The 26,510-nt window shown below is 40.1% G+C and overlaps 2 protein-coding genes across 12 annotated transcripts in view; one reads left to right on the forward strand and one right to left on the reverse strand.

Annotated features, from left to right (window-relative positions):
* The window catches only part of herc1 (HECT and RLD domain containing E3 ubiquitin protein ligase family member 1), a 67,917-nt gene extending 63,566 nt beyond the window's left edge, over positions 1 to 4,351 (forward strand). For all 10 annotated transcript variants that reach the window (XM_086143861.1, XM_086143864.1, XM_086143863.1 and 7 more), the window contains exons 77-79: positions 52 to 204; positions 1,734 to 2,039; positions 3,752 to 4,351. In XM_086143861.1, coding sequence (XP_085999987.1) covers positions 52 to 204; positions 1,734 to 2,039; positions 3,752 to 3,937 — 645 coding nt within the window. In that variant the 3' untranslated portion in view covers positions 3,938 to 4,351. The remainder of the gene's footprint in view (positions 1 to 51; positions 205 to 1,733; positions 2,040 to 3,751) is intronic.
* Positions 4,352 to 4,406: 55 nt separating this feature from the next.
* On the reverse strand, positions 4,407 to 25,560 carry LOC147235689 (circadian-associated transcriptional repressor-like). 2 transcript variants are annotated; one of them, XM_086143873.1, is made up of 6 exons: positions 24,668 to 25,560; positions 22,001 to 22,424; positions 18,654 to 18,729; positions 16,077 to 16,155; positions 9,319 to 9,427; positions 4,407 to 8,396 (listed from the first exon to the last, which is right to left on the reverse strand). In XM_086143873.1, exons 2-6 carry the CDS (start codon positions 22,382 to 22,384, stop codon positions 8,028 to 8,030), a joined length of 1,017 nt encoding a protein of 338 aa, XP_085999999.1. In that variant the 5' UTR covers positions 22,385 to 22,424; positions 24,668 to 25,560; the 3' UTR covers positions 4,407 to 8,027. The 2 variants fall into 2 exon arrangements, with proteins under 2 accessions (XP_085999999.1, XP_085999998.1); XM_086143872.1 differs by having other exon boundaries at positions 4,407 to 8,399.
* Between the last annotated feature and the right edge of the window lie 950 nt (positions 25,561 to 26,510).

Here is a 26,510-nt window from a genome sequence, read left to right on the forward strand (position 1 = left end):
TTTTCCCAAGACATTATTGATTGACTTCCTCTTTTTTTTTTTCCCCCACAGATGATTCCTCTGGATTCCTTTGTTGGGCAGAGTGCAGATGGGAAGATGGTCCCTATAATCCCAGGAGGAAATAGTATCCCCCTTACCTTCTCCAACAGAAAGGAATATGTGGAAAGAGCTATTGAGTATAGGCTGCATGAAATCGATCGTCAGGTGAGTCTTGATTGTGTCTGCGCAGACTCTTCACCGTCACAATAGCAATTACCTTGAAAATTTGGTATTTGTCAAATTGGAAAAAAAAAAATCAGCCAAAAGTTACCCCTACAACTTTGCCAGCTGGCAGGAAATGTTTTTAAAAAGTCCTTATCACCCTCATCAATGTAAGCTGTCAGATCATTGATGTTTCTTCTGTATTTAGATTTATGCAGAGATTTATTTAAAAAAATAATAATGCCAGATTTCTCCTCATGTTGGGTCCACACCTCAGGAGATGCCACAATTCAAAATTAGCTTCACCATATTATTTCAACCGGTTTCTGTATCTGTCATTCATTCTGAATAATATGCAGTGTAAGATTTTAGGTGAATTAAATTATGAGCCAACTCAAAGTTATTTATGCAGCTCACAGATCACAAACCACCTTCCCGGGGGCTTCACAGTCTCTGCAGCAAGAAACTTTTTCCATGTTGGGACTGCGTTAAATTATTGTACATTAATTACATTATTAAGTACAAGGAAAACAAAGAAAAACTCTCCCAAAAGTCTGGTCATTTGCTGGACACTTTTGGAACACTGGAATAAAACTGGTAAAGTTAAATAAAGTTGGTAAACATAAATCTGTTCATGGATTTCCTCCACATTTGTAAGTCTGAAGAAATAAATGAATTGTCACATTTATACTTGAGTCTGAGAGGAGAAAGAAGCTGCCATCACCAATGGTATTCAGTGATGGTTTGGAAAATAACTCTCGTAACGATAACTGTTTTGATATTCTTTCTAAATGTACAGTATTACCGAACTATTCATAACGCAAAAGTATACCACTTTTTGTTTTTATTTGTATTTCCAGCTTTTCAGAATTAGAAATTAGATTAATATTTCAATGTTGTCAGTCAACAGGTGATACCATCGAGTATCTATTAAAACCAGAACACTGAGACGCAACAGATGACAATGAAAACCGGGTTGATGTTCAAATCAACGATTTAAAAAATGTTGTTGTGTGAATGTTTGTTTAGAAGATGCCTGAGTTTGATTAGTTGACAGTACAACATTGAAACAATACAATGTCTGGTGTTTCCCACGCTTAAAATGGCGGTTCTCCATTTTAAGCGGCAGTGACGGATCGCTTCCATTGTATTCTATTGGCATACTGTATGTTTCTTTCTTTCTTTTTTTAAACCTTACACCAGAAAATATGGCAATCCTCCATTGATTATAAAAAAGGAAGAAATACAACCTGACCAGAGGGAAAGTTAAACAGTGTTATGATGATCACTCATACGTGTCTGCATCCTGTTTCCACTTTGAATAGTTTGTCATTCGTTCTAGATAATGTGATGGTGGTTAATGAGAGTTGTAAAATGACTTGCTCTTTACTTGAAGTCCCTAACTTCCATCCCATGATCACTGTGCCTGCTGTCGTGCTTGAGTAGATGTAAAAATATCTTCTAGCCAAGAGAAATCAAATCCATTAAAAAAGAAAAGTTAGAATTTGAGGTAAATGGTTTTCTGTCTTAAGGTGGCGGCAGTGCGCGAGGGCATGTCCTGGATCGTGCCGGTGCCGCTGCTGTCCCTGCTGACGGCCAAGCAGCTGGAGCAGATGGTGTGTGGGATGCCAGAGATCTGCTGTGACGTGCTGAAGAAGGTGGTGCGCTACCGAGAGGTGGACGAGCAGCACGCCTTGGTGCAGTGGTTCTGGCAGACGCTGGAGGAGTTCTCCAATGAGGAGAGGGTCCTCTTCATGCGCTTCGTGTCCGGACGCTCCAGGCTGCCCGCCAACACGGCCGACATCTCCCAGAGGTTCCAGATCATGAAGGTGGACCGGGTGAGTGAACCAGCAGATTGGAGCAACCTGGCAGGCGGGCTTAGTCATGTAAAATAACTATGATGCTCAATTTTTCAGTCTTTATTTATATACAGTGGGTAGAACAAGTATTTGATACACTGCTGATTTTTCAGCTTTTCCCACTTGCAAAGCATGTAGAGGTCTGTCATTTTTATCATCGGTACTCTTCAACTGCGAATGGCGGGATCTAAGACAAAAATCCAGAAAAACACATTGTATGATTTTTAAGTAATTAATTTGCATAGTAATGCGTGACAAAAGTATTTGATCACCTACCAACCAGTAAGAACTGGGGCTCTGACAGATCTATACCTGTAGCAACTACAGTAGTTTGAACTCAATCAAACAAACTCCGACCTCTCCACAATGGTCAAGACCAGAGAGCTGTGTAAGGAAATCAGGGATAAAATTGTAGACCTGCACAAGACTAGGATGGACTACAGGACAACAGGCAAGCAGCAATAGGCACAATTATTAGAAAATGGAAGAAGTTCAAGATGACGGTCAATCTCGCTGGGTCTGGAGCTCCATGCAAGATCTCACCTCGCCCTGAGGACGGTGAGGGATCAGCCCAGAACTACACAGCTGGACCTGGTCAATGACCTGAAGAGAGCTGGGACCACAATCTCAAAGAAAACACATGTAAGGTCCACCTGCACAAGCCAGCACATGTCCAGGCCCATCTGAAGTTTAGAAAAAATTGAGTTTTTTTTGGTCCAAACTCCACTTGCTGTGTTTGGAGGAAGAAGAAAGATAAGTACAACCCCAAGAACACCATCCCTACCGTGAAGCATGGAGGTGGAAATATCCTTCTTTGCGGATGCTTTTCTGCAAAGGAGACAGGGCGACTGTGCTATATTGAGGGGAGGATTGATGGAGCCATGTGTCCGCAAGATTTTGGCCAACAGCCTCCTTCCGTCAGTAAGAGCTCCTTGAAGATTTATCGTGGCTGGGTCTTCCAGCATGACAACAACCCAAAACACATAGCCAGGACAACTACAGTATCTCAAGATCCTGGAGTGGCCTAGTCAGTCTCCAGACCTGAAACCAATAAAAAAATCATTGGTTGGAGCTGCCCTGAAACCTGAAGGATCTGGAGAAGATCTGTATGGAGGGGTGGGCCAAAATCCCTGCTGCAGTGTGTACAAACCTGGTCAGGGAATTTCTGATCTCTGTAATTGCCAACAAAGGTTTCTGTACCAAATATTAAGTTATGTTTTTTTCTGATGTATCAAATACTTGTGTCATGCAAGAAAAAACTATTAGTTAAAAATCATACAATGTTTTTCAGGATTTTGGTTTTAGATTGTCACTCACAGTTGAGGAGTACCTATGATACAAATTACAGACCTCTACATGCTTTGCAAGTGGGAAAAGCTGAAAAATCAGCAGTACATCTAATACTTCAGTAGTACAAGTACTGTATGTACCCTCTCATTCACATGTCTTTGCATTTAGTCTCCAATGAACAACTTTTTTGACTGTGGGATGAAACTGCGTTTTATTTCAGTTTTTATCATCATTCCAGACTGATGGTTCCAGAATTATTGTTTTACCACAAACTGCTGTGTGATTTTAACAGAATGAAATTGGAGCCAGAGCCACAAATAATCAGCAAAAATACATCATGCTGCGTTTCATCCCTGTACTGTGGCATCACTTCTGTCTCTTTCCTGTGTGTGTCTGCACAGCCGTACGACAGCCTGCCCACCTCCCAGACCTGTTTCTTCCAGCTGCGTCTGCCTCCCTATTCCAGCCAGGCCGTCATGGCCGAGCGGCTGCGCTATGCCATAAACAACTGCCGCTCCATCGACATGGACAACTACATGCTCTCCCGTAACGTGGACAACACCGAGGGCTCCGACACAGACTACTGATGCCTCACACACACCCAGAGACGCTCAGCCGTCGCTGCACCTCCTCAGCAGACGGGACAGTTTTTACATTCATTTTATGTACTTTGAAACAGCACAGAGTTGAGTTCTCCCTGTGATTATTCAGCAGTTTTTAATGACACACAAAAAGTGCATTTAGTGTTTTTTTTTTGTTTTGTTTTTTTTTTCCACCATTACTCCACATCCTATTTTCAGGGTTTTTGCATGGAGCTGTTTGTTTGGAAATATTTATAGGTTCTTCAAGGAAATGGTGTTAGAAAAAAAATGAATATTGTACATTGTGTAAAATGCTTCATTAGGAAAATGTTTTGCATAATATCCATATTTATTGTTTTCATTGCCTCTGAGTTTTCCCAAAGCATTCAGAAGAAACAATAATAAATGCTGCATAAGTAAGTTTTTTTTTTTTTTTTTTTTTTTTTTTTTGCTGACTGAACAAGACACACCCCTCTTCAGAAAGCAGACATCACATTTATTTCAGAAGTACAAAATATCACAAAGGTCTTTCAGAGGGTGTAAATAAATTCTGAAAAACTACACAAAAGAAAAAAAATGTCTACATGTTTTCAGCAGTTCACAACATCCCGACAATGTTGGCAAGAGCTGTTTTTCTTAGAAAATGTTCATTCAGCCATTTGAGGAGCTCCTTCTCACATCCTGGAGATCTTGGTCATTGTGCTGCAAAGGAGACCCCGGTCGTAAAAAGGGCTCAGACAAACCCAATGGGATGTCAGACTTCATGTGTTTGATTCTTTGTGCCTCCATCAGCAGACAGCTCCCCTGACAACAGCTCGAAGGATAAAGCCCGGGCTCCACCTCCTCATTTCAGGACGTTAAAAGGAGACCTCAACAAGAAATGGGGCCAAATCTTGGTTGATGAAACAATCTGCAGCCAAGTCACTCTTTGAAGCTGGTAGGAGCAAATTCTCAACAAATTGCTTCGGAATATGTGAAACCCCAAAACTAAGTTTCAGGCCTTTTGTCATAGTAGGTTTTGAAAGTCAAATTTAATTTTTCACATGATTCACTTCTTCCATAGCTCAGCTTGACCGCCTGGGACACTTTTCCATGATTTAAAAAAAAAAAATTAAAGGCCTTGGTATATGACAGGTAAAATTACTGATTGTTGTTAAGGGTCAGGAGCCCAAACTCAATAAATTTATCAACAAATTTAAATTTTTATCCTTTCACAAAGGTTTTGGGTTCCATGGGCAGTATGACAATTTAAGAGCTCATGAAGTTGGTTGTCACTGCTCGAACAATTAATTCAGACACTCATGAAACTGCACATCTATTCTGCTATTACATTCTGGTGTTTAGTAAACATCCAACATATAAATGATCTGTTGTCATTGGACCACAGTTTATGGCGAATGTTGAGTTTGCATGTCAACCTGATTTTCTTTTCCAGCCAATACTGAACATCTGTGACGATCTACTGACGTTGCAATATTTGAAGGTATTGGGAGAAAAAAAAATCAGCTAGACAATGATATTTAACTGCTTAAAATCAGGCATTTTGTTGGAATTTTTCACGCCCACGTTTTCGCTGTGGGTTTCAAAAATCCATCTTCTCTACAAATCAAACTAAACTCAAAACAAACCAGTGACGCATCGTCTTCCCCAACCATATAAAGCATTTTTAATGCTGAACAGCAGAACAGCAGGTCCTTTACCCAACAGAGGCAGAGATAAGAAATGCAGTCCATTTATTGACTTCTTTAAAAACTCTGAATGTCTCTTTAAATGTGACAGAAATGTTTCCTTTTTTTCCCCGAAATATTGTTAAACCGTAGAGTTTTTCACTGGAAGTCGTTCAAAGGCTGTTTCACATTGTTCGTTTGTCTGAAAGCATCGCTGCTGCTCCAGAATCCACAGGAATGAAGTTCAGCTCAGGCTAATGCGACAGTTACTAACATGAGTTTCATCTCAGCCCAGAAATGTTCCTGTTTTTTTGTTGCTGAGATGCACTGGGAGATATTCGAGACCAATGAGGACATTTTCTGCCAAAATCAGGATGTTTGGAAGACACTGTTCCCAGTTTGATCGGGAGGAATGAGTATCTAAAACCTCCCAGCGTCCAGTACCGACTGCTCGGGCCGACAGAACTGTTTTAGAATACCTCAAGAGTAGACTCTCACTGCACTTGAGTCGAAGAGAACAAGAATCACACGCTGCTGTATGAATTGCAACATCTTTAAAAAAAAAAAATTCAATTCTAACTGATGCACTGGATCTTGTGCAAATAACCTTGTGTAACTTCTGAGGAAGAAAAACTGGTTTTCTCTTCGGTTCTTGTAAGTCTTAATCATGGTTTTCAGCTCGTCCAGAGTGACATGGCGTCAGGTGTGAGGTAGAGGAAGTGCTAGAAACTCAAGGTAACAGTCGATCGGTTGCATGTCGTGCATTCCTCCCAGTATCAATCCAGAGATAGAATCATGTTCATGTTCATTTCTTCCCCAATTAGACTGGAAGAAATCCCACAACCGGCTCCATTATGTGTGGCCAGGGTTCTCCATGGGCCCCAGCGGACCCTCAGATTCTCGTAGGGTGGGTCAACGTTTTACTAATTATTGCAGTCAAGAGCCTTTAAAAGGCTTTTTAACACACGAGCTGACACTTCACTAATCTTATTTGTAAATTTAAAACAGCAAGGGCTGTATTATTTTCACATTCTCTTAATTTTCCTTTATTTTGATCTAATTTCCTTTCTTAATGACTTGTATTATCTGTGCTTTTTCATGGCCTCTTCCGAAATGTCTTTTCCTTCATGTGCTGCTGTCCAAGGCTGGCAAAATTAGCGTAACTTAAGTTATTACTGAGACCTACTTGGACAGAAAGAATGATTTTAGTAATATTGTTTATCTTAAACATCACTGAATGTCAGATCTCTTCTGCTCATATGCCTGTGAAACACATCTGAAAATACCATGTCCATATCCTTTGGAGCAAAATCACTTCATACAGGGCAATTATTAATCATGACCTGGGTTCTGGCACACGGGGAAAGTCGAGATCTTGCTTTAGTCTCCACGGAGAACGAGTCCGACTCAAACGCTCACCGGAACCTCAGCCCAGGGTTTCATGTTTTCTCACCCAAGCAAACAAAGACAAAGTCTAAAATGTTTCTTTTTTTTTTTTCGTCCCGTTTGGACTTCTTTTTACAATTTCGAAGACGATTTTGAAACGTGCTTTTTAAGGCCTTTTGTGGAACCACAATGGATTTGATGTTACCTCGACCTGAAAGGGAAAATCTTGAAGCGACTAAATGTCTCAAAGTGAAAGCAACAGTTCCCTCACAAACAACCTCTGTCCTGAATCCTCTTCTGAACAGTTTGCTTTCACAAACTTGTGACGTATTTTACTCTTCAGACTCCATAATTAAAACTGTTCTGGAACAAATCTGATGAGAGAAATCTACAAACATGGGTCATGTGACCGACAGACAGCAACCCAATTGGCTGTTGGCAATTGCTGATCCTTTATGTCACATCATCACTGCCATTCAGAAAATTTAATCTCAGATTGGTGTTTGAGCAGGACAACATAAGGCACTTGGTGCAGCGATCAAAATCCAAGGAATGAATTGTTTTAGTAGTTTGTCATTTAAAAAATGGGTTTGCTGTATATTGTCTTAAAATGGTGACAAACTTATCTTCAATTTTCTGGTTGTTTCACCACTGCTTTTTAGGTTTATATTCTAGGATCCATCTTCTAGGAACCAGACAGTGATGATCTTTGGGATGTTTTCAGTGAAAATATGAACAAGAATTTTGGAAATTAACATTATTTGTGATTCTTTCCCAGATAATATGGGGTCTCCCCAATAAATAACTCTTTGTTTGGCCGAGAGGTGGTTCTGTTTCAAGGAATCCTGTGCTTGTTGACTAGCTGCTATCTGGTTGCTTTGACATGTCGAAATCACACAGGAGCGGAGAAAAACTTACCAGTAATTTTGGAAACTGGCCTTGATAAATAATCACAACACCTGGCCTGATAGCAGCGGAAACCCTTCAAATTCCACTTCAAGTGTTTAGTTGCGTCTAAGACTCTGCCGGCTCGCATCAGGCAACTACAACATCCAGCCTCCCTCTGACACCGTTCTGGGGGCGATGATGCTCTCCTTCGCCTGGAGGAGTCTCTCCAGACAGGGAGAGCTGATCTTGAAAGACAGCGGCGTCGGGCCAAGCGTGTGCGCGCTAAGGTGGCGGTGGGAACCCGCAGGCCAGTCGGTGCTGGAGGAGACAGAGTTGTCCTGCGTCACCTCCGGGGCGCACCGTGCGAGCAGCGGGGAGGTGGCGGGGGCAGGGGGGCCGAGCATTGACTGGGGCGGCTTCAGGGCGCAGATGGGGGACGTGTGCAGCCATTTAAGGTGGGTGGAGGAGTAGGACGCTGCTGACTCGGTGTTTGGGGGCACCAGCATGGAGGAGCCGCCGCGATCCTGCTGGAGGACAAGAAGAGTCTAAGTAGGTTTGCTGTCTCTGACACAATTGATAGCACTTAAATATCTCTTACTTCGCTGGTTCTAAAGAGATTAAATATTAAATTAAAACCTCGAACATTCTGTTACGTCAAACCCCGTGCAGGTGTGACCCTGACACCGACACACCTGGCATGGTCATAAATCTTTATTCCTGGTAAGTTTCAGCTTGTTTCTGGCCAAAGCCTCAATTAACTGATCCCAACTTATGATTTAAGGTTTCTGAACAACGGCTCTCAGTTTGTCTACAGAAATGATTCTCTTTTTTGTCTTTACTTTTTGTAAATGTATGAAGCTGCACATTATGGGGATCACGTGAAGAGGGAACTGTGATTTGATTCCAGGCAAAGAGTCACATACTAAAGGCTGATAAAAACAGTAGCTTATGATTAAACCAATCACAAGACTAAAGGGTTGCATTTAAATGTCTGCAGATCAGGGAATTACAACATTCATTTTTCAATTATGTGAGACAGCAAAAGGGCGTATAAATGGTCCCATTTCAGAGTCGAGGAACATTTTCCTTGATTTGAGGAAATAGTCAATGAATTATCAAAAACTACTGTTGACGGCTGAATGGGGAAACAGGGTTTCCAGGAAGGTTGAGACTTCTACTGGGTAACTGCTGGACTGACGGGGCAAGTTGAGTTGACACATTCCTGCATGAAGCCGCACTGGTTTTCCCCTTATTACTCTGACCGTTACTCTTGTTGGGAAATGGAGCCTGTTGCTGTTGGAATCACTCGCCCCGTCAGGAGCCCAATAAAACACATTATCACCTTCACCAGCTTTTTTCAGGCGGATGTTACATAATCTGACGCAGGGCTTTCACCTCAGCAGACACTTCACTCACGGCCTCGACAGTTTCAAATGCAGTTTTTACCTTTTGCTTCTTGGCAGGAGCGATGTCCTCTGTCTGATTTGGTTTAACGTGAGGGAACCAGCTTCGGAGCATCTCCTCTATTTTCAGGATGATGCTGAGGAAGCGTCCGCTGCAGGAGACACAAAGAGGTGATGAGTGAGCTGTGCTGACAGGCCAAGGTGAGGACATTTGTTACTTCTGACTGAATCTGACATTTGAGTTTTCAGCTGCAGATTAGAGGGACGAGCCGCCCTGCAGCTCAGAGGGCTTAGGGAAGTCTCGCCAGTGGCCATTACATAAGCCTGAACCAGCATTTGGCTCTCAGGCTTCATGTGATTGGTGAACATGAACTAGCACAATGACTGAATAAATAAAAAGCCTGCGAGGGTATGTGTGCTTGTGGTGCGCGTGCATTCCTTGCTGTCTGTGTGACGTTATGAAAGCTTACATTCACATGCCGGGATCAAATGATACACAGAGGAATACTTGTAGAACATGTTAAGTTCCACATGAGAAATGTTACGACACACACACACACACGCTAGCATGCTGGAGCCCACACGTAGCAGCGGGGGAAGGCCTTCATTTCATTCACAGGCTATAAATAGAGTGGTAAGCCACAGAGCGGTGCTGCAAGGCCCTGCCCACCTGCTCAGACCACAGCTTAGATTTTCAAATGAACAATCTTTGCCTTGAGACACCTGACTAGGAAATCAAGATTAACCAAGTGATATCTAACCGGCCACTGCAAAGTCAAAACAGAATTGCGACTTCACTTGGTTTTAACAAATGTCAGCGACTCGTGACTTTCTGATGAGGCATAAGCCTCATTACTCCAAAGACATACGGCTGCCTGTCCAAAACAGAATGGCAAGTGGATTTGGACTCAAACCTACACTTTCTGACTTGCTTTCCCTGAGGAGTTGTGAAGCAAACACGTGACAGCATCTTAGGCCAACAGGACCAGTTTTAGCTGATGTTGGATGTCACAGGAAGTTAAGAATTTCCCCAGTGATGATTTAAGTGTTGCTGCACAAACAAGTGAAATAATACTCCTATACCTCCCCATACACGCCTACGTATTGTTATAAATACTCTTCCTGCAAATATTCAATATCAATTACTTCAGTTCTTTTTGTTTTGACTGTTTGAAGGAACAGTGTCCGCACAAGGACAAAGAATGGAAGCTCATTAAATACATATACATGTGACCTACATATTTGCCACTTTGTGATCTAATAGTGAATTTAAAAAGAATAAAATGGTAATTTTTTTCATCGTGAACACATAGAACGACAATTCTAACAAACCTCTGAACCTCAGTATGTAATAACCATAACCTCTGGGGTTTTCATTTGCAATTAATAGATTAAAATGAAGCCAAAGTAAAAACATTTTAATGCTGATTATTACACAATATGAATTCTGTTTTTTCATGTTTATAATCCAGAGGGCCAGAAAATATTTTAAATGCCTATTTTCAAAATAACATATGGACATCTCTGTAAATAAGTATACTTCATCTACTATAAACTTAAAAATCACACTCGATGTAATGTTTTGTGTGTCTTAAGACAGGAGGACAGACTCTTTTTTTTTTTTTTATTTCTGCCAAAAACAACCTGGATCATGAAATGTTATAAGACTGGCATGGAGACCAAAGGAAAAAAGTGTTTTGAGAGGCTGATTTAGATAATAATTGATTTAGTTTATCTCGATTTGGAAGAAGTTTTGCTCTACATATAAATCAAAATAAAACAATAACATAAGTAAATGTTTAAATAGAGAGTCCAAAGTTCCTCTTGCAAACCCCATCATGGAAATATTTGGTGTTTTTACAAATACGCTGCAGAATGGTTATTAGGCAACAGAGGAGCAAATATGTATCGCCGTGATTTACACAAACCGAACATAATTGCACATATCACTCATTGATTAGCGGCAAGTTTGACATCAGCTCTGTAAAAATCCAGCATCAAACATCTGGGCTGGACTTTTTTTATCATCCGACAGCCAGCTTGGATTTGCAGCCATGTTTTCCACCTGAATCAACTTATGTCTGACAAATAGGAACCACTGGAGCCAAGAAGAACTAGTGTGTTGATGTAGTGTGTTGTTGTGGTAGATGACTGGTTTCCCTCCCACTTTGGGACATGATGTGTTTAATCTGACGTGGGTAACAGGGATTTGATGCCACCTATGCTGCAATGCTCCATGGGTGGTCCAGCTCAGACACATGGTGTTTAACATTAATGTTAGCAGCAAAGTAAGGGGTGGAAACAAATATAACGGCAACGGCATTTTTGAGGAAAGCGGCTCACACTTGTGGCCAACAATAGAAGGGCACTGTTTAATATAAGATTGCAGGCGTAGTTGCACTTTGACAAAGCTCTCATCAAATGTAGTTTATCAAGCAACTGCTGACAGTTTTCATAAGAGTGACAATTGTCTGAAAGTAGAGTGAGTGTGTGATTGAAATCATTTAAGTGCTTGGAGCAATCATCTTTTCCTCTGATAGATGTGTAACGTTAAGGCAAAACTGTTTGAACATGAAACATTGAAGAATGAAACATGATGAATGTGAATTAAATTACATAGGATTTGGTCAGCTATGCTTTTCTCAAAATAATTGTCATATCTGTCTTTTGCTACTTCGAAGGAAGTAGAGGCTGGTGATCAGAGACAAACTCCAGAAGAAGAATCTCGTTTACTACACATGCTACTTTTTCACCAGACTTACAGGGAGGACGGACATGAATGCCATTCCTGGGTTTTCCTGCTAGAAGGAAATACAGACATTATGTGCTGTGTTGTAAAACGAAAATGATGTCCACAAATGGACAGTTGAGTGTCCCCACCGGACACACAACCTTCCAGTTATGGATGCGCCACCATGTTTGGTCTGGAGGGCCTTTTTATGCACAGATTCCACAACTGTTACTCCCATTGTGATTCTTTGTTTGTTTAGACAGAGGCAAACAATGCCGGGGTGGCATGTGTCGATGCACACAAAACTGTCCAACAGAGGTACCATGTGTTGACACGAAAGCATCAGACCGCTGAATTAACTGTTCCACCGATCCTTTCAGGTATTTTCCCCAGACATAAAGACAGCTCTGTGACCACCTCAGCTGCTGGATCAGAGGCAGAACAAACAAATGTGTAAAAGCAGCTTTTGAATTCAGCCATGTTTGTCTGTCCTTCACATGAGTGGCAGAATGAAAGGGTCTGGGAGGCAGACTGGGTATGATAGCCTGTCTGAAAGCATCCACGGTCATTTTTTTACTACCGGCATATGCTTCCTGGTTGTGTATTTTATGATTTGGGTGGAGCCAGTGGTTCGCAGCTGTTAGTTTTGCAGTGTGAGACCAACATTACAGCATGAATCTGTGACATGTGGCCGGTAGAGCTGCTTCGACCCGCAGGATACCAACCTTCTTAGCTGTGACTGGACAAGGGCACTTTATTTATACAGCACATTATATAAACAGGGCTAATTCAAGTGTTCTGCTGAGTTAATACAGATTCAGGGCTACATTTGAAATTAGCTTAGTTCTTTACTAGAGCTTGGAACTTCAGTAACCACCATTACCTTGGTACTGTAAGCATTTCAGCATTTAAAATGTACCCACAATTTACCCACAAAAGATGAGCTCTGCTGAAGACCCGTTTAGTGACCTTGCTAAGTTTAAATAGCTAAAAACCTACTTTTCTCCTGGACATACTGTATCCTCATGTGCTCATGTCTTCTTGCTAATGCAAAGTTCAAGTCAGTCACACAAGCACTCTGGATTTTGCTCAAAGGCATATTCAGTCTTTTTACATGTCTTTTTTCATGGTTGCACAATACCCGACACTATGACATCTTTTTGGCAGTCAAAAATATCAACACTATGAAGCCATTAACTAACAAAACTATCCCCCTTCATTTTTATCAAAACAAAAATGAAAAAAAAAACACCTGAAAAGAACTGGAAATCCAATGAATCACACCGTGACAGCGACAGACCATTGAATGCTAAGCAAATGTCCAAACAACTGTTGATGCTATAATTCTGTTTAAAAACATCAGAGTATCAAGTACAACCCAAAGATACTACTAGGATAAGCAATGCGGTGGGTTTTTATAAACAGGGTAATTTATTCCATACAACTGCAGTGAAAAAAAGACTCCTAGAGGCTTCTCTCAAATGCTGATGACTTCAACTCTTGAGTTGTGTGTTTTCCCCTGAATGACCAAGATTTCATTAAGCCTATAACATCAGAGTGACATCACTGATACCACATTATGAATGGTGCTTTCAGTGATGGGAATGGGAACTACAAAGCAAGTTCCAACTCGAGAACCCTTTTACACCCCCCCGAAACCACAGCCATGGTTGTGTTTGTTTACACAAATGATCATATTTGCAACTGTAATCCTTTGAGATAATTGGTGAAGAGTCCACTGCATGTGACAAACAACCATGAAGGACTCTCACTGTGACATCAGGGCATCCCATCACAGTAAATTAATCAAGTATGGGGTTTTGAGAATATTTACTTAACAGAAGTGTTGCAAATGTAACTGTAACAACAAAAGGTTTTTATAATGTTAATGAAAAACGGCCTGCAGTAAAACGGAGAAGCTCATATGATCCCATATCCGACATCAGAGGATCTTAAATACAATGACGTCAGATAGTCCCAAATATTCCTTCCCTAACATCTGCTTAAAAATCGGTGCAGGAAATGTGCGGATGCAGTAAACCCTGTCTGAACGGTTCTGATAGAGTGAGTGAGCAGTAAATCAACCTAAAGCCTCCTAAATGACCTTCAAGTCTTTTCCTGTGATTGTCAAGCAAACTTTACGCTCCTTACTGTACCTAACAATGAGACAAATGTTGCATCAAAGAGAGGGAACAGTCTTTGAACTTGAGTTTGGATGGTGACGGGCTGTAAAATTTGTGTCCTCGGCCCATTTGAAATTTTTTGAATCACATGTCACCTGTGATATTATTGCAGGTCGTCTGGAGTCCAGTGAGAATAATATACATGGAGGAATGGATTTCTCTTTTCATGTTCAGCAGTTATTTATATTATGCTAACATTAAAATGCTTCGTTGTCACGGTTAAAGCCAATGTGAGCCATTTGCTTCTACAACCCTCAATAATAACAATAATAAAATTTAGAATAACAGAAAAGCTGCCTCCTAAGCATATAATCAAAAAAGGCAGTGAGGCGTAACTACAGACTGTGGTCTGATTTCTTTGGGCATTTCACAACCAAAACTATTTTCTCTTATAAAACATTAACCCTCTAATAACTAACTGCGGTTCATCGGACATGTGGCCACCATTTCTTTATCTTAACTGTCTGATCATGCTGCATGGGACAAACATGGTCAAAAACGGAAAAAACAAGAGATTTTTTTAGCATGCTTTCATGTCTCCTGCAGACACTGAGGCAACATTCTTAGACAGAAATTTACTAAATGAATGAGTGTTGCAATGGACAAGAACAACATTGAATTCGAGTATGTATCTAAAGCCAAAGTACAGCAAAGGAAAAGTGTAACAGGAATATAGGGAAATTTAAAAAAAAAAAAAAAAAGATGATAAGAAAAATAAACATGTCTTGGGCAAGGGTAATTTTTCAACTCATGGAACCCACTCAAGCAGGTTTCTTCAATAGCTTATCCCTGCTGTAAAACATCTAACAAATCTTGCCTTCAAAACTTCTTGACTCATCTGTACTTTTCCCAGATTCCCCCCATGATCTGATAACAAGCAGATGAGATGCTGCATAATGCATCAGCGTGATATCAGAGATTCCTATTTATAGGAAGGAAGAGGGGGTTGCAACACTCCTCCACTGTTACATTGTAGGCCCCCTTAAGAGCATGCAGCCACATAATCCACAGGCTTTCTAGCTTAAAATGTAATTTCAACCAACTCCCAATTCAAATTAGCGAAAATCAGAATATTCCATTATTTTAGTCGGTAGACAGTTATTTTAAGAAATACTGAATGGGAGAGTGAAAAAATGTCTCTGGTGTGAGTGTGTGTAAATTAGTCAAATGGATGAGTCATATTTTATTAAATAAATAAAGTAAAAAAAGAAATATATAAAAAAAAATAATAATAACTTAAAAATATTTACATGGCAACTTTTGAAGTATGTAGTGATGGGAGCAGAATGTCCCCGGATGTGTCATTCATTCATCTTCTGCAACCTGTTTCAAATTTAATTTTAAAAAAGGTCACGAAACTTAAGTCACAGTTAAGTTTCAACAAATGAAAATACAAAAAGGAGAAAGTCGGTGGTTACCAAAACACCATTCATGTGAAGTTGACTATTCAACACACTTTAGTTGAATAGTTGTATGATAGTTTTTTAAAAACCTAAGTAATAATAACAATAAATATCCTGTGCTGTGAGACCCTGGTTCAATTCCAGCAAGGGGACCTTTCTGTGTTGAGTTTGCATGTTCTCCCCGTGTCTGCGTGGGTTTCCTCCCACGGTCCAAAAATATGCAGCAGGTTAATTGGAAAAAAAATGGGAAAAATTGCCACATATGAGTGAGTGAGTGGTTATCTGTTTGGACTGGTGACCGGTCAAGGGTGTACCCCGTCTCTCACCCAATGACAGTTGGGATAGAATCAGCATCCCCCGTGACCCTGAGTGCAGGATAAGTGGTCGACGCGAGATGGATGGATGGATACTGTGCCGTATCTCTTTTCTAAGTATACATAATTGAATCTGAAATGTTTCTGACATCTGTTCTAAAGGTATTTACCCCATATTTGGATTCTGTAGGACCCCCATTATTCTCTGGATGCGATCCATGGCCACGCCCTCCTGGAAGCTGCTTAGACCTGTGGGAGCAGAGCGATACAAGTTGAGGTTGAGTTACCTCAGCTGTGCCATCACAGCTGCTGGCTGGACTTTGACTTCATGGTATGATACAATGCCACAGCTCACCTCCGTTTGAGGAGTAATATTATCACAATGCCAAATTCTTATCAGAGATGGCTGCTGCATGTGATCACATTCTTCATGAACTCAAACAATGACCAGAGACATTGGCAGGCAACGCCACTCTTACACTAAGACCAATTTTATTAAGAACACTTGTAATGTTCTTCTTTGACTTTAAGGTAGTAAAATCATCTGTCTGGGGTCAGAATTTTAGAAACACCTCTCAGGGCACCAGTCACATGAAGTTAGAACTGCAAAGGATGTGCACCTATCTCACTGGTCAACTATGAGGATGCAACTTTTAATGACCTGTTAAGTGAGTGAGTGCTGTGAAATCTATGGCATGATCTTGCTCCACAGATTCCTCAAAAAAAAACAAATCCTCAAATCTGATTTTGGCAATTTGTTTTATTGTTTCATTTTATGCTTAATTTCTTTTTCCTGAGTTTTGTGTTTTTTGTTGTTGAGTTCTGCATCATAAAAGATTGGAGTGATTAAATTCAGATATCAAACATGACCAAAAAAAACAAGGAGAGAGAGGAGCAAAATTGGAGAACAACACACTCAGCATGGTCTAAGCAGGTACAAAATGAATATCTTTATTTCAACAAATAGAGTTGGCTGAAGTGAAAAAATGTAATAACTATTTTTACTACATTCATTTTACACATTTATTTTTCTTCTTTTAGAATTAACATATTTGCCAAAAAAACATGATACCCAGCAATTAAAGTTCATCAATTAATCTTAAACAATTATAAATACAATTAAGTTTGCCTTGTATTTGAGAGTTATTTGTAGTTTGTCACTAGCTTCAGTCTGATTGTTTTTCCTGGTAATTGATGTAGTTTTTTCTGTTCAGGCTGTTTATTCATAAATCTCTTTTTTATTTTGCAAACGTTGTTCATCTTGCATTCAGGACCTTGTTTTGTTTAAGTGAGATTTTTTGCACTGAAATTCAATAACTGCAGACACAGACCCCGGTAGCTCCATCACAGGCTATGAACAAACAAACTACCCTTTCGGTGTTTTCCGTGAAAATATCTTAGCTCGGCTTTTGAGGCAAACAACGTTTGTTAATTGAAGTAAATTTATGAAGTAAACAGCAAACAAACCAAAAGAACAAATGATGATTCAAAAAGTAAAAAGATAAACTCCTTTTTTTTATACCAGGGTAGTCTGTCAGTGAGCAAGTAGATGTGAAACCACCCAGAGACTGTGGACCTGGAACAGGGACTGGTTCAGAGTGATTAATAGTTCGAGGGATTAAAGGAATTGCTCACCCAAAAGCAATGAGTCAGACATGATCTTCTCTGCCCTGCTGAGAAAGTTGACTGAAGTTCTCGAGTCATCAAAACAAGGTGCCAGCTCTCTTTGAAAAATGATGCAAGAGTCACAATGGCGCTAAAGTGTTTATTTTGAAATAGGCTATGTCAAATAAAACCGGGAGGGCTGCTTTTATATTTGATTTAAAGTATCGGTTTGATTGCATAATGGTTGGTACATTCTGTATTTTGGAGAAAACATCTGCTAAAACCATAAATTCAATTCTGCGGTCTTTAACCTTTACGAAAAAAAAACATTGGATAATTACAGCGGCAAAAGTATTCTTGACTGAGTCAACATGGTATTTGGCGGTGAGCTATTTGCATGTCATGGAGAGAGCCAGATGATCTACAGCCCATATCTCACCTAAACTGTGTGCACGATGCTGTCTCTGATCCAGCCTTTCATCTTGAACCTACACTGAAAGGAGTTTAAATGACTGGTGAGCCCTTTGATTCTGGTCATTTGTGTTGCTTTGCCATCATTTTCAGCTGTATTGCATATACTTTCTTTCAAAGTGGGCATTCCCTTTGCGTTATCTTTGAATGATCACATTCACTGAAAGACTCACTTGGTCAATCAAAGGAAAATACTCATTTCACTGTCAGGCGGCTTGCAATCACCTTCCTTAATCTACCCTGCATGTAGCAGGGTTCGGCTATATGTTGAAAAAAAAAATCAATTCCAATATTCAGTAAAGCTTTCTTCCCATTTAAATGTGTTTCTCTACAGAAAATCATTAAAACTGAGTTTGTCCCCATAATAGTGAGTTTTAGGTTTATAGACACTGATTTGACCACATTGAAAGCTCTTAAATTGTGTGAATCTGACATTGCAACACTGATCACCGTTAGATATAACAATTGAAAATATTTGGTTTCTAATCTTTAAGTGCTTGATCAAGTTTTTCTAGTTGTTTTGATAATTTTGTGCTTATTTCACAGAAATTTCTCACATTTTTTGATACTCTCACAGATTTTTTCAGAGCGATTTTTAGCTTAGTCTACGGCGGCATATTCAAAGACTCATATCCATGTTCAACAAGGGAGGTAGTAAAATGTGGACTTACGCTGAGAGTACCTGCCAGATCTGAGGCTGTGCAGGATGGAGGACAGGGGTTGGACGTAGCACTGCAGCTCCATGCACTGAGTGAGAGAGGCAGCAGTTAGCAATGCTGCGCTAAGTGCTTTCTAATAACCTGGTGAGGGAATCAATCATCACTGTTGATGATGGATTCCTACATCCCTACAACTGATCCAAGATTACATTGGTCACATAATCACTCGGACCTCAGTTAATTTAATGAGCTGAGAGAGTGTGTGGGTGTGACTTCGAGATTTATAGCTTTTCTGAATCCTTTAAACATCTATTTTGGTGAAAGACTTATTGACTGGGATTTAAGTGACCAATTAGCCATTTAAAAAAGCTCCCATTTGATGCCATTAGTCCAATTTTAACACTGAGCCTGAATGACCTCCTGTCCAGCAACAAGAGCCCCATTAACAGCTGACACGTTGACAGCGATCAATGACCTCAACCCCTCAGAGCAATACCCTGAAAACAGGCACCTACAGATCCTCTTTCAGTTTGATATCAGCAGGATGATGTTCAGCTTAATGCTGTTGCTGCTTTCACTTGATGATTTTTTTTACTTTGAAGCTCATTTCTACTCTTGTATTCGAATATTTCTATCACTGCTTCCCTCAGGAAACTTAAAAAATATGACATTTTTCATATTTGTATTTCTGTGACAGGATGCGATGTCCTTTCACAAGCATTAAGATAAGGTTACAAATTACAGTATGTTCTCCTCATGTAAGTGCTGACATGCTCTGCTCAAGTAAATGAGGATATTTACTGAGATCAAACAGATTTCTGAATACTGTGATACTTTATACAATATCACCCAGAACTATTTTTCTTAGTTTGAACATCATTAGTCCCCTCAGATTCAAATCGCTGCACTTTTTTCTTGTGGCTGGCAGTTATTTGGTAATACTGTTCGTGAAATGCTCACAACGGCTGGTAATTAAGCTAAACAGTGGATCCGCTCATAAAGCACTTTGTGAAACATTAAAGGGGTCTGCAATGTGTCAACATTTCCCTTACTTATGTTTTTATCCACGCTAATAAACACGCAAGGATGTCAGTTTCCCGAACAATACAGATAATACAAGGTTTGCGTTCTAACCAGTATGCGAATTGGGGGGTGAATTTTTGTATTTCCAGCCAACACAGATGTGAAGACAGTTGCAGGAGAAATAAGTTGCAATTCCTGCTGTTCTATGGGCCTTTTCTTATTTCCTTGTTTTAATGCTCACTTGGAGAATGTAATGTGTGTTTCTGAAGTGAACATTAATCATGATAAAAGGATGAGTTACTGCATGGCAGAATTATTACAATGTATCAGCTCTATCTCAGGCTACCCAATAATCTGGTGAGTTATTATATGTACACTGTTGTGGCCTTAACAGGTCCACCTGAACGTGACCCTTCCAAATCCAGATTTCATATGAGCCGTAGGAACGATAGAGGACCTCACTCGACTACCGAGGGTCTTGGGTCTCATTTGTAATACCCAATTGAGGCATTATGGCTGGACTCAGCCTTGAAAGAGACTTGTGTTTCACTAGCTGGGACCAGGATCCAAACTTTAACCCACTAACTGACATTATATTTTTGGTTAGGTGGATAAACAAAACAAGATCACCTAGCTTGATAAATAGGAGTAAATAAACTGCACTGAGTTGCCACTTGCTTTTGTTGTCTGTCTGAAACGACACCAATGTGCTGCAGCAGAAACAGGAGCGTTGAACCCCTTATAGATAGATTTGTCTTGCTTAGCATTACCAAATAAATGCAAGGGAAATGCTGTAAATTACATGTGATAAGCAGGCTTGTCAGAATTTTCACCGACTATTTTATTTGCATTTTAATAGATAGGACAACACTGATCTGACCTTTACAATAATGCCATCAATGATAAAAATTATTAGTAATTTGTTGTTATAAAGTCAGTTACTACAGATTTATGGTCACTTCTTGTTGATCCACCCAGGGTCTGAAAATTAGACAAGTACAATTTTGATTGTTATTTGTATTAAGAACATATATGATGTCATTTGTACTATGGTGCAAAAAGGAGCAAGAATTATTCAGATTTGGGGGAAAAAATTACAACAATCCCTGACCAGGTATCCTGGTCTGAGCCCAAACAATCTGAGCAGAGCTGTATGGTGATTTGTATTAAATGACAGGGTCATGAGTAGATACTTTGCTAGATAAGTAGTTATTCTACAGTTAACACTCACAACCAGGTAAATGGATTGCCTTCTGTAACTGGAATGTGTTGTCTGGAGTTTTTCCTTCAGTTCAAATTTAAAATATGTCACTTCAAAAATATCTGTAGGGATAAACAGCACAAAACAAAAAAAGGGGAAAAATATTTTGATCTGGTGGCGAATTGTTCATTTTTACTCCTGGTTGTAATGCATGTGTGATTTTTTAACTGTTGTGAAGAACTTTCTCAACAGTAAAACATGCAGCTTAACTGCCTGCAGCTCCACACAGACAAGTGTGCCCAGTTGGGAGAGAAAAAACTCAACTGTCCTGACCTCAATCCCATCCAACAACTTTCGGATGAAGTGAAATGCTGAAACCTCACCAGAATAGAACATGTTGTAACTCCACTGTCAGTGGAGGCGGGTTCATGAGAACCAATTGCATGGGATTTTTCAAACTAAAACTCCTTTGATATTTATAATTAGTTAAACTGCCATGCAGGGGGCCTAGAGGAAGACCGAAGGGGAGATGTATGAAAGTAGCGAAAGATGACATGTACTTAGCATGTGGGAGAGAAGACAATACAAAGAAAGGGGTTAAATGGAGGAAGATGATTCCCTGTGGGGAGGTAGCTGACAGAAAAATAATAAAAAAATAAGTTTAAGTTTCTTTAGTTTTCTATGACAATAAGGTGATAACCGTTTGATTGCCAAATAACTATGGCCGTTAAGCGGGAATATTGAGATATTGTTGGTTGATAAAAAGGCATAGGTTTACTGACATATAAGACATGGGAATTTTTTTGTCATTGGATATTTGCAAATTTGGAAAGGTGAAGAACATGGCAACATTTCATACAGTTAAAATCTGATCTTTTAAATTTAGCTTTGTATTTATGACATACAGCAGCTCTAGAAAACTCTTTGAATCAAAGCTTCCACTCACTGAACTCTTTTATTGACCTCATGCAGATCTTTTAAATAGTTTTTCAGTTTTAAATAGAATAAAAGCTGCGAAGTGAACTTAGTGAGAACAGTTTCTCCAAAAAGGTATGAGAATCTCTGGCCTTCCTCTGTGCGTATTTTGCCACCCGTAAATTTAGTATAATCCAACTTCCCAAAAGCAAAAACTCACCTTGAAAGAGAATAATTCACTTTCAGTGTCTGGTAGAGGCTTTTCACAGTGTCTGTCTAAAGCTCTCTTCCTGATTACATGTTGCTTTGACTCCACAGAGAGTGTGTGCAGCTTACAAACAGAGGTAAATCCCTGAGCTGGGCCCACTGTTGGGGTCTGCAGAGCAGCTGCAGACTCAGCGAAGCCCCCAGAGTAGTCTTGGCAGTCATGGCGATCACACCTCCTCCGCTGGCAAGACGGAGATTCTCTTAAAGATGTGGCTAACGATGAAGTCGGGGTAAGTGGAGACTCTAAGCACTGGGGGCTTAATCTTTTCGGGCAGTCATAGTCGTCCTCATCACTGGCGAGCCAGTCAATAGAGTAATCCGAGTCAGAGGTAGACATGGTAAGATTAGAAGATCATCCAGTAGAGAGCATCACGGACCTGCAGGGACAAACACACAGAAAGAGAACTCTTGATAAGTCCCACACAAGGAGGACTCTGTTGCCAAAATGCAGGTTCAGGTTTGATTGCCGTCAGTCTTCTGTGACATTAACTAATTGTCATTTGAACAAGTTGTGACAAAATATTTGCGGTAACATGCTTCTTTAACACCTCTATGCAGTAGCACTTTCTGCACAAGCGGTCGAGTTTGTAATTAGCATTATTTTCAAAAACACTTACAATTTCTGAAAGAAACAAGATTTTTTTTGTGTGAATCATCAGTCACCTTCCTTTTCTGATTGTTTTTTGAACTAAAACAAACAATCAAACAAAAAAAATTGTGACTGATCAGACCTGTCTCCAACATTCCATCAAGTTTCAAAACTTAAAAAAAGTATCCACAACGAAATATTATTACTAATAAAATTGAATTAACTGTTTCGTGACATGATCTATGAGTGAAAGATCACGAAAGTTTAAAGCAAGCTTTCAAACCGTAAAAATTTTGAAGCATTTCCTTCCGAAACAAAGTTTTGGTGAAAGTGTAAGTGAGACCGTTTGAATTGAACTGAACTGAAGTACAGTCACATTACAATCACAGCCCATCATGTTTCTCCTTATCATGACAGTTTCAATCTTTTCACTATTACCATGGAGATATTGGATAATTTTAGTGAAACTAGTGGATCAGAGTCATTATTGGGTTCATTTCTCAATGTTGAGGTTTCAGCTGGTGATGGTGGGACTCATTGTAATTGGTCAAAAACTATATACTACACACTGCAGCCTGGTATTACACTTCAATATTGCATATTCAGAGTAAAGTTGGATCTATAGACAATACTCAGTGTCATTTTTCGTAAATATGTTCAATTCTTTTTTTTTAATAATCCGTAACATCTGCAACATCAGCAGACTGCTTCTCTAAAACACGGAAGATGAGGAAAAAAGAGCGATATGAGTATTAGCTCTGGATTCTCTAAACCATTGTAAGATATCAACGACAAATTAGAAAAATAATGAGGAAAGAATAACTTTAAGAAACCAAAAAATGTCCTTAATGTAAGTGCTATTGAAAGAAAGTGTGTAAATACTTGTGATAGTTCACAGGTATGTAAATAAACGTGGAATGAATCTACTCATTATAATTGGAACACACTGTTTTTAAGGGACTTTCGATTTTACAGCCCAGATATTGATGCATAGTACAGCCAAGTATTTATCAGCAACTGGGTTAAAATGGAAAACAATTTACATTTCACGCTGCATGCTGATTTACCATGACAAATATGTTATAAGCCTGGAACTCAAGTACGGACCGGGAACGTTTCCAGTGGAAAAACGTTTAGCTTTGGAGCTCTGCCAGGGGTGTGACTATTCATCCGTCGGTGGCCGATAGAACGATGTATAATCAATAATCAACAATCAATAAATAATAATAATAATAATCAAGCGGGCAAGGGGCTTTTTGAATTCACTTTTTTTTTAACAAATAGACAAAACGGGTCCATTCTAATTCCATTGATATCGATACCATCATGAAAGAAATCCACTAATATTAAACCCTTGACATCCCAATACATCAGACTCGCAGTTGTACAGAAGGTATTCTCATTTGAGAAACTGGAAGCGGTGGATGAGTAGAGTTTCGGATTCATTTCTTCCTAGTCGATTATTTCAATTACTGCGAATTCGATCCCATTCACACACACATATATAAGTGAACACGAACAATCATCAAAGAAGGCGAAAGTGTACAAAACTTTTGGTGGGAACATTCGGATTCTCCTCTTCTGTATTTCTACAATCCTGACCCCAGTTATCACTCTGTCAATACATGAGTCTGAATTTTGCCCCCGGGATGACTTGATCTGCAGAGCAATGGATGAAATAACCTCCCTGGCCTATTCCACCCAGGCCGGTCCTTCTACATTATGTAAGAAAAAAACAACACATGGACTGTTGTCAGTTCACATGTTCGCGCTGTGATGCAACGTCTTGATCACAGATACTATCCTCCACGGTTTCAAGTCCACCGAGGGTCCCCGCTGCACCGGAAACCGCCCCTTACCCTAAACGCGCTACCTGAGAGGCGAAAACGCCGCAGGAGCCGGACCCATCAACCTGCCCGCTATACCGGACACGATGCGGTAACGAACCTGCCTCTTTTCCGCGGCTCTAACCGGCTGGTAAACCAGGTGTGTCGAGGTGACAGAAGCGGAGTTCAACCGGTCGACACTTACCAAAAGTGAACCGTGTCTTGAACCGTGTGTTGAACCGGGGACATGTGGTGTCAGCGTCGGACGAGTGAGAGAGCTGATGCCCTGACGAGCGAAACTGCCGGACGGACTGAAACCATTAAAACCTGGCGACGCAGGCTGGAGGCGGGAGTCCCATCCAGCCCGTGCAGCCTCTCCCTGGGCAACGTGTTCGTGAGGGGCGGGGCGCCGTCCCTCCGCCGGTCCTCAACGGCCCCGCCTGGCTGACACACACACCGGCAGGAAGACGCCTCCCATATCGGCTTCAAGTGGAAATTATTACGGAAAAGTAAATAAAACGGGGGGAACAAAAAAAAAATGCACACGTGATACAGCCATGACGAAATGCAGCTCTTACAGTACGTTCTTCCAATTGAGGCCTCCCATTGGACGAGACACTGCGTCACGTGACGGGGAGAGAGAAAGAACTAATTAATTCTGCGTTAAAGGGCCGCCGGGAAGGGCGGGGCTACAGCAAATCAGCGGGGGTGGTGGCAGTGACGTCATTAATAACCATGAGACAATGTATTTCTCAAGGTAACTGTAGATGGATGAAATGTTCTGAAACTCCCTTTGTTAAATTCTCACATCACACTTGCTGTGTTTTACGTACAACATAAATATAGTTTCTAAGCATAACAACATGATTTCCCTTCCATTGTCATTTGTCATGAACTTGACTGTTCCTACAGCACAATTGATGTTTACTACATATAATACTACTACAAATAACCCATCGATCGTCTGCCACTTATCCTGCACTCAGGGTCACGGGGGGAGCTGTCACTGGGCAAATAGGCGGGGTACACCCTGGACTGGTTGGTTGTCAATCGCAGGGCCACATATACAGACAAACAACTGTTCACTCTCTCATTCAGGACATTTTTTTACATTTTTTTCCCTATTAACATGCACCAGAGAAACTGGAGGAAATCCATGCAAATCCATCAGTGCAAACTCCACACAGAAAGGTCCATTTGTTGGAATCAAACCAGGGTCCTTCATGCTGTGAGGCGGAAGTACTTTATTCAAACTTAGTGCTTTATTCAAACTTATTTTTATGTATTTTGATTTAAGACGTCATGTCACAATGCATGAAAAAAGTCATAAATTAAGTCAACACATCACTCATTTTGACATGTATTCAGGCTGGCAGCAGTGCTACTATTCTTGAAACATTATAGCACATAGGGATAAATTAACACGTACTGATTCAGGGTTGATACTGACAAAACAGAAGGAAATACTGCTGTCCAGGCAACCGACCCAAGATCATATAATTAGTGCTTCTCTACAAGAGCCCCTCCTCTTTTTTTCTCAATAATTTTTTTTTCCCCAAAAAATTAAATTTCATGATTTTTAATTTGTGACCCCCTTTGTATTTGAATTTTTGCCACAAATTATGCATTAGCTTTGAAGTTGCAGGCTTGGCTTTACAATTGGAAAGCATTACTTTTGTAACTTTTGTAACACACCATTCAACCAAACAAAAGCTAAAGTACTGGGATTTGTATCTTTTGTTTGTTGTTTGCTAGTTTGTTTTTTCAATGCATTGCAACACTAGAAACTGTCTTCTAACCTAATAAGGTGTCAAAATAGAAAATAATATTTTGTGAAAAAATAAGCATGGCAGTGCCACATTTTGCAATTTAGGTATTAGAGCAAGAAATAAGAAGTTCTATACGTGTACACCATTATTTCATTGTGATTGAAGAGTAGTATTCACAACATTCCACATTACAGCGTTTGGAGTTTTTGTGAATGTGATGATTTTTAACAGAATAAGGCTACTATTTCTGTAGGCTGCTTTCATTGAGCTAAGCTGGCT

The sequence above is a fragment of the Fistularia commersonii genome, chromosome 3 (genome assembly GCF_037954325.1).
Source record: "Fistularia commersonii isolate RoL2024-O1a breed Wild chromosome 3, RoL_Fcom_v1.0, whole genome shotgun sequence".
Taxonomy (NCBI): domain Eukaryota; kingdom Metazoa; phylum Chordata; class Actinopteri; order Syngnathiformes; family Fistulariidae; genus Fistularia; species Fistularia commersonii.

What these genes read in the sequence shown, in the direction of transcription:
- LOC147235689 (XM_086143872.1), bottom strand. Translation starts at nt 22,384, where the DNA reads ATGTCTACCTCTGACTCGGATTACTCTATTGACTGGCTCGCCAGTGAT. An exon ending in ATCTGGCAGGTACTCTCAGC is followed by an intron (nt 16,156 to 18,653) that starts GTAAGTCCACAT and finishes CTGCTCCCACAG; the next exon opens with GTCTAAGCAGCTTCCAGGAG. An exon ending in CTACAGAATCCAAATATGGG is followed by an intron (nt 9,428 to 16,076) that starts GTAAATACCTTT and finishes TGTCTCCTGCAG; the next exon opens with CGGACGCTTCCTCAGCATCA.